Genomic DNA, 13,285 nt, shown 5'->3' with positions numbered 1-13,285 from the left:
CACAGTAAAATATCTGTGACATGCCAGTAGAAGGTACTAGGGAATGGAAAAAGGTTCTTTTTTGCGCTTGACTAATCAGTTGAATTCCTTCACAAAATGTGACCAATAAAACAGAAGTATATCCCCCCTTCTTCCTGATGCCATCTCTGTAACTTCACGTTTGACCACCAAAAATATTAACATCCCTGCTGATCTCCTCAGGGGCTGTGATAACATTAAATCTGAGTGCAGCACTGGCATTGGTAATGATCATCTTGCTGTCCCACAGGATACAAAGCTATCACCTGGCTTGGGTACAGCTAGTGCTGTTGCCTAAACCAGATGACCTCTGTTTCACCTACATGTAGAATTAAAGGGCTACTGCAATAATACATAAAGTTGTCAGACTTCATATCCATTCCATGCACACACTCACCTTGGGCATGTCATTTCTCTTATCTGTGCCTCAGCTTCCCCATCCATAATGCGGGGATGACAATGACATAACTTTGTAAACAGAGTCGAGAGTGTAAGGTGAAAGGTGCTACAGATTTCCCAAGTTACTGTAATAAAAGAGGCCCTGAGCCTGATATCTAATCACAAAGAACAAGTCGGGTACAAAAATCAGTTTCCCTTTTGGATTGCTAGCAGGTACAGAGGAAATGCAAGTCTCATTTAAATGCACAAGAAAAAAAACAGGGACCTTCAAAGTTGTTGGAAGGTTAGCTTTAATCTGTGTAATATGCAGTGGTGTTTGTTCCAGATTGATTTAATTTTTAATCTAATCTATTTTTATGTATTTAGGACTTGATCCAAAGCCCACAGGGAGTCTCTCCACTGAGTTCTATAGGCTTTGGATCAACCACTGATAGCGGATCAGTCCCTGCAATATCTGGGACACTAAAATGAATTAACAGCAGTTAGTGAACCCTAAGTCAAGCTTCCATTTCTAATAGTTGGAGCAGTGAAAGCAGAATAGAAAGGGTTAACTATAGAGGATTGCAGAGAGTTGTTGCAAGCATGTACTGTAATGTTTTATTAATGGGGAGGTATGTGTACATAAGTAAGGGACTTTGAATACATCTATCCAAGTTTGCTCAATACAGAGCAGTGTAAACAAGGAGTTAAAACTGATTTTTTTTTTTAAACAGTGGACCTCAGGACACGCATTTGGAATCTGGATCCTGCTGGAGTTTATCTACCCATCTTTCATTTGGTGGGTGTTAGCATGCTCTGTCTGCCTTTCCTGAACAGAGCAGAGTGGTCCTGCTCTTTGAGGAAATGATCCTAATTTCAGAAAAATGTCTGTGCTCCTGCTCAGATGAAGCACAGGTCAAAGACTAAGCGAGCAAGATGGCAGAAGGGGAATCCTGCCAAACCACTGTCCTCCAACACACTCTGATACAAATTAAACTTTGCAGTGAAGGAGGTATGAATTGGTATGTCATATCTAGAGAGTAGTGGTGTCGGTGGCTTTGAGGATGGAAATCATGGAGTAACTGGGTTGTTGCCTATCTTGCCAACAAAACATGTAACCAGTTTCTGCAAGGCCGCAGCACGGATCCTAGAAGTATGCAGCACTTCCTCATGGTTGGCTCTCTCTTGACTGTCATAGTTCATCACTACCTTGTTGGTGATCAGGGAGAACCCAAAGACTCGGAGGCCACAATGCCTGGCTACGATCACCTCTGGAACTGTGCTCATACCTATAGCAGGAGACAGAGGAAGCTCAGCATGCCTTAGGGTCAGACAAATAATTCACATCAAGAATGAAATCCTTGAGACTGAAAAGGCCAAGGGCTCTCAATGTCTTCTATTGTAAGGTGAGTGCTTTTAAACAGTGTGCCCCCTTCTCTTGCTGCTCCTTCTCTTTTTGTGGCATCAAAGACATCTAGGCAGCACTATGGTTACCATTCCTCACTAGCCAATAAGTGGCCTGCATTTGATTCTGGAGCTGCTTCTCTCCCCAAGATAGAGCCACGTCATCTTCTTCATAGCCATCCTAAAAGTATTGAAGTCTTGTATTGCTCAGCCCCCATCTTTCTGGGTTAAAGAATATTACCATGGCTTTATTACACATGGCTTTAGGAGAAAAGTGTGCGGGGACATCTTAATTTCTTTCAGTACATCACAGAAATACTTCTTAGACAATGACACAAAGCATCCTGAGCTGGTTAAAAGCTTCACTGTAACCAAATGCTCAGCTGTAAGGATCTGTATGAATCATAACAATGATCTTCCTTGCAAAAGGCTAGTGAAGGCTCATCAATTGCTACCTGTAACAATTTGTCATGTTATGGGCATCATGAAAGTGATCTACAGCTGTGCCCTACAGATTTCATAGACATTAGACATTAGGGCTGGAAGGGACCTCGGAAGATCATCGAGTCCAGCCCCAATTCCAGATGCAGAATACTTTAAAAGTGCTCAACTGCAAGACAAATTAACCCTCATTTAAAGAGGGTTTATATGAAGGTGCTCCAAAGTGGAACACCTTCATTAACTTCTGTTTGTCCCTGCACATGAGTAGGGCTGGGCTGATGCAGCCCAACCCCACCTCCAAAGCCGTCTATATGGTTGGGAGGGGGAGAAGGCAGAGGAGTGACATCTGGTCTGGGGTTTGCCCAGCCTGTGCTGGAAGGAAGAGGGGTGGGGCGGGTGGATTGTAGGCCCCCTCAAGGTGGGCGCCTCCAATCTTCCCACTTGCAGTGAAGGCTGGGCAAATCCCAGACAGGAGCTCCCTCCCCTGCCTTTTCTCCCTCCCATCCTACAGACAGCACTGGAGCTGGTGGGGTGGGGGGAGGGGAGGGGGGAAAGAGGCAGGGCTAGGGGAGGGAGGCTGCAGACAGGTAGCCTGTCTGCTGGATCAGCTCCAAAATGGAGCTTGATCCCCTCCTCCCTGACCTAACAGTGAATGTCTATTGGGTCGGGGGGGAACAGGGTGCTGTAACTCATAGTGCTTTCTTTGAAGCACCATGAGTTATGGCAAGCAGCTGCACATCTGTCAATGCCCTCAGATGAAAAGCTCTATAAAAAGGGAAAGAAAAACGTTTGACCTCAAGCATTTTAAGAAATGAGGTAACACACTTCATCGCTTTTTGCACATAACCCATTTCTCTCACAGTTTACTGGGGTGAGTCCAGGGATGAATCTGGCCCATTCAATTTTGTAATACACTTTATGTTTAGGAAAGGAAGCATTTTGGAGATAGGCTGCTGAATGGATGCTGGTTGTCTAAAGATACAGAACTGTTCTGCTGAGTCACCCTAGCAGCTGGACTTAGTGGGTCCTGTTGTCACCAAATCAGGAATATATAGAGCTGCAAGTTTCTGTAAGTCAGAGGGACCTAGGGACTCGAACAGACACTGGGACAATGCAGGAGAAATCCTAGGAACAGTCAAACTAGAACTGAGTTTAATTTTTAATTTAACAGTAAAGGCAGAGCCCACAGTTCGGATAAGTGTGGAAATATCCCGTGTTAGGAGCAGAATGAGGACACTGTCTATTTATAGCTCCTCTGCATGTCCAACGTTTTCTGAATTACCCCACAAACCCAGCCCACACATCTCACCTACTGCATCTGCTCCCAGGACCTGGAGCATGCGACTTTCAGCAATGGTTTCATAGGAGGGACCTGCCAACATGCAGTATACACCCTCCTGGATGAATTCCAGGTAACCCAACTCCTGTGCACTCTCCTTAGCTAGGCCAAACAGGTCTATGTCATAGGCATCTGACATACAGGGAAACCTCACCCCAAACCTGCAAGGAAAAGAAGAGCTCTACGAACTGACATTGGACATCAACCTTGCTGCTGCTACCTCCATAACTCAGGAGTTCAGCAGCGCTCACATTCCAAAACAAAAAGCAAACGTCAAGGATGGACTATCATTAGGGCAGTCTCCTTTATAACTGTCAGCATGACTGGGTGACTCAGCCATCACTGCATTCAGTCCTGCCCTCTTGAACCCCCAGCCCTCCCTACTAGCCAAAAGGGTTACTGTTACAGTAACGACAGACATGTTATTCCTACAACACAAATGCCTTAATATTCCTCCACCCTTGAGGAAGTACTGACATCTTATCCTCATTTCCCCAATAACATGCTGGATGCCACTCTTTTTTGAAGGTATACCTCATTACCTAATTGTTGTTCCTTTTTTTTCTAGTGCATGTGGGTTATGGATAGGGATTCCTGTGAGATTTGCGGCTCCCTAAGGCTATTCCAAGGAACAGTGTTGGGTAGCATCCAGCAGAGTTCTGTATAACCATACCTTTCTGACTCTGGATCATGCAAGTATTAGGACAGGCTTTGTTCCAAGGCTACTCATATTTTGCAGACCTGAGGGCTGAAATGGCAATTGGCCAGAAACCCCAGAGTGGAAAGTAACTTGCACCCACATGCTTTAAACAGCAGTAAAGAATTGAAGTAACTCGACTAAAACTGATTGATATTTGGGTCCACTCCTGCAATGCATACTTCAATCTAGTTTTAGATATCTTCAGTAATCATTTCTTTGTGAGGCATGTTCTGCATGCTGACGGATCTCACTAGTGGGGACATGTTTCCAGCTCTGGAGCAGCTGTTTATAGTTTGGAGTTCTGGCACCACATGGTACTGTAATAATAAGAGAACTCACTCTTGTATTTAAGTTGTGTTCTCACCTCCTAGTCACAGCAGAGGGTAACACTTGGAGCACATATTAGGATTCCCATGTCCACATTTCAGGTAATCTAACTTCAGGGTGGAGGAGTTGACTCCTCCCTTTCTCTCCTACAAAGAGGCTCCACCCTGCTCTTTTTCTCTTCTACAAAAAAGCCTGCTCCTGCTCAGGTTAACAAAAGCTTTGCCAGTGACTCAAAGAGAACCGAAGGGGTAAAAGGACCTAATTTAGAGACAATGGAAAACCAGCAATACAAATTTCAAGCCATCCTTAATGTGGTTTAATGGAAACTGTTCAAGGCCTCAGTTCACCTGGACTGTGGCTTCCAATTGCCTTCAAAGTTTAGTTAGCTGTTCAATTTTATATTTGTACTGCCCCAGCATAATAAGGCCCTGAGCCTTAATAGGGTTTTTAAATGTTAAAGTAAAATGAATGTAAAAAAACCCCAGTCCTTCACACATGCAATCAGAGAGAATAAGCATGATCAAAAAAAGAAAACTGTTTCCTTAAGTTCATGGAATATGGCCAGCTGTCCATATCCTAATGTGTTAAATTCAATCCTCAGATCCTTGCCCATATACCCTTTTAACATCACTCTCTCTTCCTTAATTCTTGTGTGCTCTGTTTGGATAAATTCACTCTGTAGGCTGAGATGCACTGGCTTTTAGTTCAGCTAAGGCACTGCAACACCTTGAACATGGATTGATAAAAACCTTTCACTCGTTTTGCTTGTCCTGAATTACCTCTGGGTCAGTGATACAAGAGTCTGATCTCCCAGGATGCTGCACACTTCGCAAGACAACTTCTCTTGAGAAGCAATGAGACAACTAGTCTACCTTTGAATTTTGTCCAAACAAAGTTATTGTTCAGCTGGCTTTTTATCTCCCTTTCCTCCAGGATTATCTGAAGCCAGAGAACTGTCAACACTTTCTCCACATGGCTTCCTTGCATTTGATTGTTCTTTCTTTTAATTATTACCAATAGCTATAAAGATGTTCAGTTTTAGATGGGCATTGTCCTTCTCTCGCCATTTGGACTACAGAAAAGATTAAGTCCTTTTTTCTGGGAGCAATATTAAAACCTTTCAGGTTTCTTCTAAAGTCGGTGTCAGGCCTGGCATGAGATCAGCAGGGATCTGACTTCAATCAACAGGCATGCGGGACACAGTGACACAGTGATACTAATGAAGCTTTGCTTTTTTAGAAAGAGGCTTGCAAAATCCAGCTGCCATTCCTGCAAAGACTGCCCTCTAGCAAGATTTGGGTATTAAGCCAACAGTGACTCTAGAACAGTGCTTCCCAACCTCTTCCTCAGCATGACCCCATTTATGGCCCCATTTCCTCAGCATGGCCCCTCACTTCCAACCCACAGCCCCCTATTCCTGCAACCCCATCCGCTGATGTTGCGACTCCATTTAGGGTTGCAACTCACTGTGCTAGAACATTTGTCAAAATGCAACAAATTTGTTTCAATGCAACAAATGAATTACCCTTGGCATTGCTCTTTCCCTGTCCCACAGTCCCATGTTGTTGGACTAATTTTCTTCTTTGCCACTACAGCATACTATCGACAGTCAATAAATCCTGCTAATTTTAATTCTTCACCATCAAAATCTGGTGCATTTGTCTATTTGCACTATGAAAAGCCTCAGACAAAAAGTCCAAATCATATTTCTGTTTAACAACTTCAGCCTTCTCCTCTGACTTCCTTGATGTTAGCTACTTACTCCTCCAGTATGTCTAAGACTACTGTGGATTTTCAATGAAAATTCAAGATCTGTGATGGAGTATTGCTGACGGTCTGCTGTACCACAAAGAACTAAGTGTTCTTTAGGGAGCTGTCTGTAAGTTAGCTGGGCTCCTTCTTTTAACAAAGTTCTAGCCCCTTCTCTCCTCTCTCTGACCCTGTCAGATGAAACAATGGCATCCTCACCTCAGCTGTGCTACAAGATAAGCCTCCAAAAATGTTTTGAGACAGCTGCGGATATTTCCTCCCAAGTTTCTTGCGCTGAGCAGTGATATTGGAATTTGTTAGCTATCTTGTTTGTAATTGCATTCCACTGATGGGTATGTTTTACAGGTTCCTCTCTGTACAACATCCACAAGGGCGTAAGTCAGCTACAACCCAACTAAGGAGCTTAGATTCTTCAGATCAATCTATAGCACTTCTTGCTAAATCTCCGAAGGCCACCATTCAATTCCTGCTACATCAACCAAGATCACCATCATCATAAAATTTTCTGAGTGGATATATTTCCTATAGTTAGGAGGATAATAGTAGGAGAGAAAATGATATAATAGTCTGGATACAAGGCTGGGCATCAAGGAACTTCTGAGCTGAGACCCTAGTTTGGCTGCTGAATTATTGCATGGCCTCTGTCACACACTTCTCTCCCTCTTTTCTCCATTTGTAACATAGTGTGAGAGAGAGCAATAATCCACCTATTGCAGGGTTTCCCCTATCGTTCATATTTGCACAGAGCTTGGCAGGTGTAAGATGTTAAGTACTATTAATGAATAACAAACAACTGTTTTCATGGATCACCCCCATCATGCAGAATGATGGAAAGGATAAAAGGGCTGGTATGAAGCTCACTGAAGAGCCCCACTTCCCCAGTGATGCCAACTGTCACACAAGCTGCAGCTTGCATCAAATCAGAAATAATTGTGAATAATGCAGGCAGCAGCATGGAAAACATTGCAATTAATTATATCTGTTAATTGAAGGCACCTGGCAGAGATGGCACAGACAATCACAGAGTGCAGCAGCTTTAGTATCACTATTAGTGGAACAAGCCCGGTCACACTTCCTGTGTGGCTGGTCCCACCCCTATGGGGACTAGTGTCTGTTTTTTAACAGTAAAACCATCTCAATGTGTGTGTGGAAATTCCCCAAAGGCTTGCAGCAAGTAAACAACAATAAGGGAAGGTGTCCAGGGAGGAAAGGTAGATGGCACAGCAAGTGAAGTTGCTGCTCTAGCTTTTCTCTTGTGGGCATATATTTGGTAAATATTTTGTCAAACACAATTAGCAGTTTCTCTCTATTTGGCTGGAGTGGGAAAGGATCCTATATGCATGGACTGAAGTGTATTAGGCGAGGAAGGGGGCTACTGAAGGTTAGAACTGAAATCCATTGACTGAACCCAAATATGAACTAAAAGACTGGAACAGCAGGAAGCATGGGTGGATCTAAGATTTTGAAAAGGGGTGCAGATGGTGCAGTTCATCATCACTTATTTTTCTCCAGTTAAAAAGAAAATAGAAGTTTTACTGCTATGCTAGGGGCCTTGCAGTATATATTTAATTTAAAATCAAAGCAAAACCAAATATAACTATTGGAATGTGCACTAATTTGCTAGATTATATATTTATATATGATGTTTGAGAGCAGGCCCAAAAGCCCACAAAGAAAAATACTGCTAAGAGGCCACAAACAGGATAATCATGAGCTCTCTCTATGCAGTATGACATTGGAATGTGAGCTGATAACCAGGGATGGTACAAACTGAACCTACCTTGAACCCACTAGCATAAGTAACAGTGCTTCAAAAACACAGCTAAAACAATTAAGGATGCAGTCCTGCTTAGCATTTCAAAACAAACATGTAGCCAAAAGCCAGTTTGAACTAATTAGGAGTTTTCTCACACTGACCTGATATCTTGTTTTCCTTTACAGTGGAAAATTCCCACCTGCGTGTGTATCTTGTCATGCGCACTAAAAGTTTCTAACTAACCATAGAGGTTGAGTCAATTAAGTGTAAAATCTGTGATGCAAAACTGTCTATATAAACTTGCTTACTTGTTATCAAGGGGGGCTGGTTCTTGGAGGAGACAGGCTACTCTTTGTTGTTGTATGCATGCTTCAATAAAGAGCTTTAAGATAAGACCTTGCTGGTGTTGCCTGTCTCTTGCAGTCAGACAACAAACCTGGGAAGTTGGGGTTTGAGTCCCTGACAATGTTCAATTAAAATAGAACAAGCTAGGCAAAAATAGTCAAAAGACTCAAAAGATACTGTGCCATCAGTCCTCTAGTCATTATAGTTAAATGTACATCTCTTATTCAGATTCATAGAAAAAAATCTAGTTGTCTTGAACATTTTGACAGTGCCTCCAATACTTCATTGGCAGGCATGTCTGCACCTGAATTAGTATTACCATACTCGAGTTAAAGTTTTCAGCTTAAGCTAAAAAACAGACTGTAGGGCTGTGAAGTAGAACAGAGACACTACCAGGAATGGTTAACAGACAGTAAAATGGCACAAGAAAGGCTAGTTTGAATAGTGGAACAACAAGACCATTAAAAAGGAGAGATGGCTGTTGGTATCTGTGGAGTGAAGTTAGCAGGAATAAGGTAGATTTTAATAAACCATGAAGTCAATTGACTCACTCAGTGCTGCCTGAACAGAAATACCACCTGCCTTCCCAGGCAGCTGGCTTTAAAGTTTGGGAGCAGAAGAAAGCAAAGGGGGTGTCACTATACAGCCACCCCTGGGATGTCCCTAGGGCACTGTGACTGTGCCGACTCTGCCCTATGGGTGCCTACTAATATCATCTGCCACATCTTGCTGATATAAACAATGAATTAAGAGGCTGCCCTTGAGCTTTGTCTCTGTCACAGTCCTGACAGACTCCTCTAAACCCTGTGGGTTGCTAGACCCCTTTATTGGATCCCACACTCAGGAGGTGCCTTATGATACCCCCAAGCTTTATGGGCTAGATGTGTGACTCCAAAACCACCCTTTTATCACACCCCATGCCTCACAGATTTTATGTAGACTTTGTCTTCTTGTGTTGAGGCCTCAGCTTAGTCTGGCTTCAGTAACTACACCCTCTGGCACTGGGGTCTGCTCACCCCCTGCCACTGCACCCTCTCTGGTGCTGGGGTCTCCACATTGTAGTGTGCCCCAATGAAGCCTCCTCTTCCCCAGTAGCCTCATCCTGGTCCACCAGTTTAAATAACAGAAAGTACAACACAGCCATAACATAGGATCCACACTCTACCCCCTTTTAGAAGACAAGCTTCTCTACTGGGCCTCCCCCCCACCACCAATACCTACAAGCTCCTATAGCCCCTTAATTCTACCAAAAGCAGAACAGGCAGTCAAGCATCTCTAGTTATCATCCTCTATAAGAGCTCCTTCCCTCTGGGCTGCTGCCAGAAAACCAACTGTCTAGTCCCAGCCCTGCGTTTTATATGTGCCCAGGGCCCTACCTTCTTCCGGACAGCTGACCTCATTTCCTCATTAGCCTGCTGCCACAGTAACCTGCACCTGTGGGGTTTCTGCCTGACTGCTAGGGTCCTCTCTCTAGGCAGGAGCAGGCATCTTAGTGCCCTGTGACAAGGGGATGCAACTGCACCATGGTACTCTTCATGGATCTGTCCCTGGAAGGAAGTACAACAGGCCAAGAGTGGAGTGATGGGCGTTGGTAAAATTGTGTGGGAAAGTTGCAAAGAACCTGTCTGCACTGCTAACTTGTATCCAATGTTATTAATCTTTCAGTAAATGTAGTAATGTTGTTTCTCTTGTTTGTTTCTCTGTTGATGCATCTGTACACGAGCCTCAGTTCTCAAATTTTGCTTGCTTACCTTTCGTCATTTGGCCCACGCAGTGGGTTCTGTCCTGCAAAGCCCAGCATGTTGATATGATCTCTAATGAACATGATGTCCCCAACTTGGAAACGTTGGTTAAGTCCCCCAGCTGCATTTGTGACGATTAAGATCTCTACCCCAAGGAGGAAAAACACCCGGATGGGAAAGGTTACCTACAAAATCACCAAATAACAAGATACCTGCATGATAAGTTTCAGGCTTCTTAGCTTGGAGACCTGCCCAATGGTTCCAGGCACACTATACACATTTAGGCACATAATATACTGTTTTCTGCTCAGAAGTTCTGGTTTGGATTAATAGGTAAACTGATTTACAGTTTCTTTCTGTGCCTGCCTCTTTCTGTTTCCTTCACAGAGAGGTATTGAGCAGTGATGAAAACAGAAAAAGGAGGTGAGGCTACTACTGATTAGCTGGTCAATTGAAAATTAAATTTGCTAGCAGTTCACAAAGTAACAGTCACTAATCACCAACATTAGCAGGATAAAAATTACGTGCCAGAATAGCATTGGGAATGGAAAAAGACAGAGAGACAAAGGAATCTGCAGATTATGGGCTGGGCTGGGGAGACAGTGGTATGGGCTTTCAGGAAAATGCTTCATTACCTCCCTCTGATTTAAGAAAGCAAATTATCTTTGCCATGGTGGTCCACTTCATTTAGTCTATGCTGCTTAAAACCTTTATGTCATCTTCCCTGATTCAGCTCTCTGGTTTCCCACATGTATCTTTAAGCTGACCATATAAAAAGTCCCCTTAATCAAAAGGTCTGAGTCTCTGAGTTATAGCTGCTTGGTCTGTGACCAGCTCTTCATCCTATTTGCACTTCAAAGGCAGCCCTACAATGAGAATCTCAAAAGGCAGCCCTACAATGAGAAAAGTGAACTGGATTCTGTTTGGCTTAGCATGTTATAAGTGTCAGCTAAATTCTCTCTGCAAAATCATTGTTATAGGTGAAGATGTAGGAGACAGAGAAAACCCAGCTGAAGTTTCAGCTCATGGATGGCATTTGCAGGCAAATAACCATTTGTCTTGTAAACTGGGTTTATTGGGTATGAGAACACTGAACAAGAATAACTCTAGAACTGATAATGTTCTTTGCCTAATCACTGTTCTGCAAGTAACTGCCCTCTTGCTAGTACATGTCCATATCAATGTACTTTTATCACTTTTCTGATACAGGGCCCAATTTTCACACCTAGCTATTTTAATATGATATCACGTTCCATATTGGATATGTAGATAGGTACCAGATAGCTCATGAGGTTAACCATTGTAACAAATCCACGAACACATAAAACTAGGCCTGTGCAAATAGGGAAGTATTTAATTTGGATTTGGATTCGGCCAATCTGGAGGGCAGTGATTTGAATTGGAGATTCAGATCACTGTCCCGAATTGGCACCTATTTGGAGAGATTTGGAGATTCGGCTATAGACTATAATGGGGAATCACTGAAATACCTATAACTTTGTCATTTTTTGGCTGACTTGGATAAAAATTGCCAGACTGGTAGCCCATTCTGGGGGGCATGAATCCTGCCAAGTTTCAAGGAGATAGGTGCAGGGGTTTCTGGGAAACTGCACCTCAGGCTGCTGACAAGCAAAACTTGTGACATGGATAACACTGTCTGTGTGTTAAGGCATGCACTCACTGGCACTGGGGCCTCTACACAACATGGTAGTGTGCCCCCAATGTGGCCTCCTCCTCCCCTACAGCCTTAGCTTAGCCCACCACTTTAAATGACAACAGGTAATAATAACTTAGTGAGCACTAGCACAGTAGCACCAACAGCATCTCAGGCAGCCAAACTGTCACTGACTAGAGCCTTTCTTTTCTTTCCTGAAGAAGCTTCTTCTCCAGCAGCTGCCAGACAATGTTCCCTGCCAGCCCCAGCTCTGGGGGTTAGATGTGCCCAGGGACCTGCATCCTTCCGGTCAGGTACTAGGAATGTTGGTCTAAGGACATGGCACTAGCAGACAAGCTCCTTTGAGTCAATCTAACCTGGTATCTTTTAGAAGACCAACTGAATAGTTAGAGAAATATATCTTAGCAAGCTTTCAGGTTGAAAAACCCTTTGTCAGGCTCAGGAAGTACCTGCCGTTGGTGTGTATGTTCTCTTCCTGGATGGAAGGAATAAATAAAGAAGCCAGAGGCTGGCGTGAAATGCAGGCAAGAAAGCCAGTCAGCGAAAATAGAAATGGACATGCCAGGGGGTGAAGAACTGGCTGGCTGGGGCGGGGAGGGGGGAATGTAGCAGCGCAGGTAAAAGTGTAGAGGTACTTGGGGAGTCAGATGTCTGGCAGGTTGTAGTGTGTTATAAATCCAATGTCTATATTGAGTCCATGAATTTCATAGTCCATAACAAATCTGATTGCCTTTTATGATCAAGTAACTAAATCCTTGGATGATGGTGTCGCCATGGACAAAGTCTTTCTAGACTTTAAGAAGGCCTTTGACACTCTCTCTCACTCCATCCTCATCAATAAATTAAGCGACTGTGGCACTGATGCCTACAAAGTTGGATGGGTAAAAAACTGGCTGATGGGGTGCACCCAGAGAGTAGTGGTGGATGGGATGTACTCAACCTGGCGAGATGTGAGTAGTGGGGTACCCCAGGGCTTGGTCCTTGGGCCTCAACTATTTAACATCTTCATCAGCGACTTGGACAAGGGGGTGGAAAGCATGCTGTCCAAGTTTGCTGATGACACTAAGATGTGGGGTGAGGGGGCACACTTGAAGGGAGAGAGGCTGCAACTAGATTAAACAGACCACATAAGAAGGCAGATGAGAATAGGATGGGGTTCACTGTAGATAAATGCAGGGTGCTGCACCTTGGGAGAAGGAATCCACAGCATACATACAGGCTGGGGAGTTCCCCTCTTGAAAGCACAGAGGCAGAACGGGATCTTGGAGTCATTATTGACTCCAACATGAACATGAGCTGCCAATGCCAGACTGCAGCCAGCAAGGCCAGCCATACCTTGTCATGCATCCAAAGATGCATCTCAAGCTGGTGCAGAGAGGTGATACTCCCC

The 13,285-nt window shown here is 43.9% G+C and overlaps 1 protein-coding gene across 1 annotated transcript in view; it reads right to left on the bottom strand.

Annotated features, from left to right (window-relative positions):
• Window positions 1-1,133: 1,133 nt before the first annotated feature.
• The window catches only part of LOC109289306 (purine nucleoside phosphorylase-like), a 30,013-nt gene continuing 17,861 nt past the window's right edge, over window positions 1,134-13,285 (bottom strand). Inside the window, 5 exon segments of the mRNA XM_019505299.1 lie at window positions 1,134-1,685; window positions 3,551-3,741; window positions 6,576-6,636; window positions 6,639-6,730; window positions 10,230-10,405. Coding sequence (XP_019360844.1) covers window positions 1,468-1,685; window positions 3,551-3,741; window positions 6,576-6,636; window positions 6,639-6,730; window positions 10,230-10,405 — 738 coding nt within the window. The 3' untranslated portion in view covers window positions 1,134-1,467.

This window comes from Gavialis gangeticus, unplaced genomic scaffold, assembly GCF_001723915.1.
Source record: "Gavialis gangeticus isolate Ggan-Ray unplaced genomic scaffold, GavGan_comp1, whole genome shotgun sequence".
NCBI classification, from domain to species: Eukaryota; Metazoa; Chordata; order Crocodylia; family Gavialidae; genus Gavialis; species Gavialis gangeticus.
The sequence above is the reverse complement of the archived record's forward strand: the minus strand, read 5'-3'. Positions and strand labels throughout refer to the sequence as shown.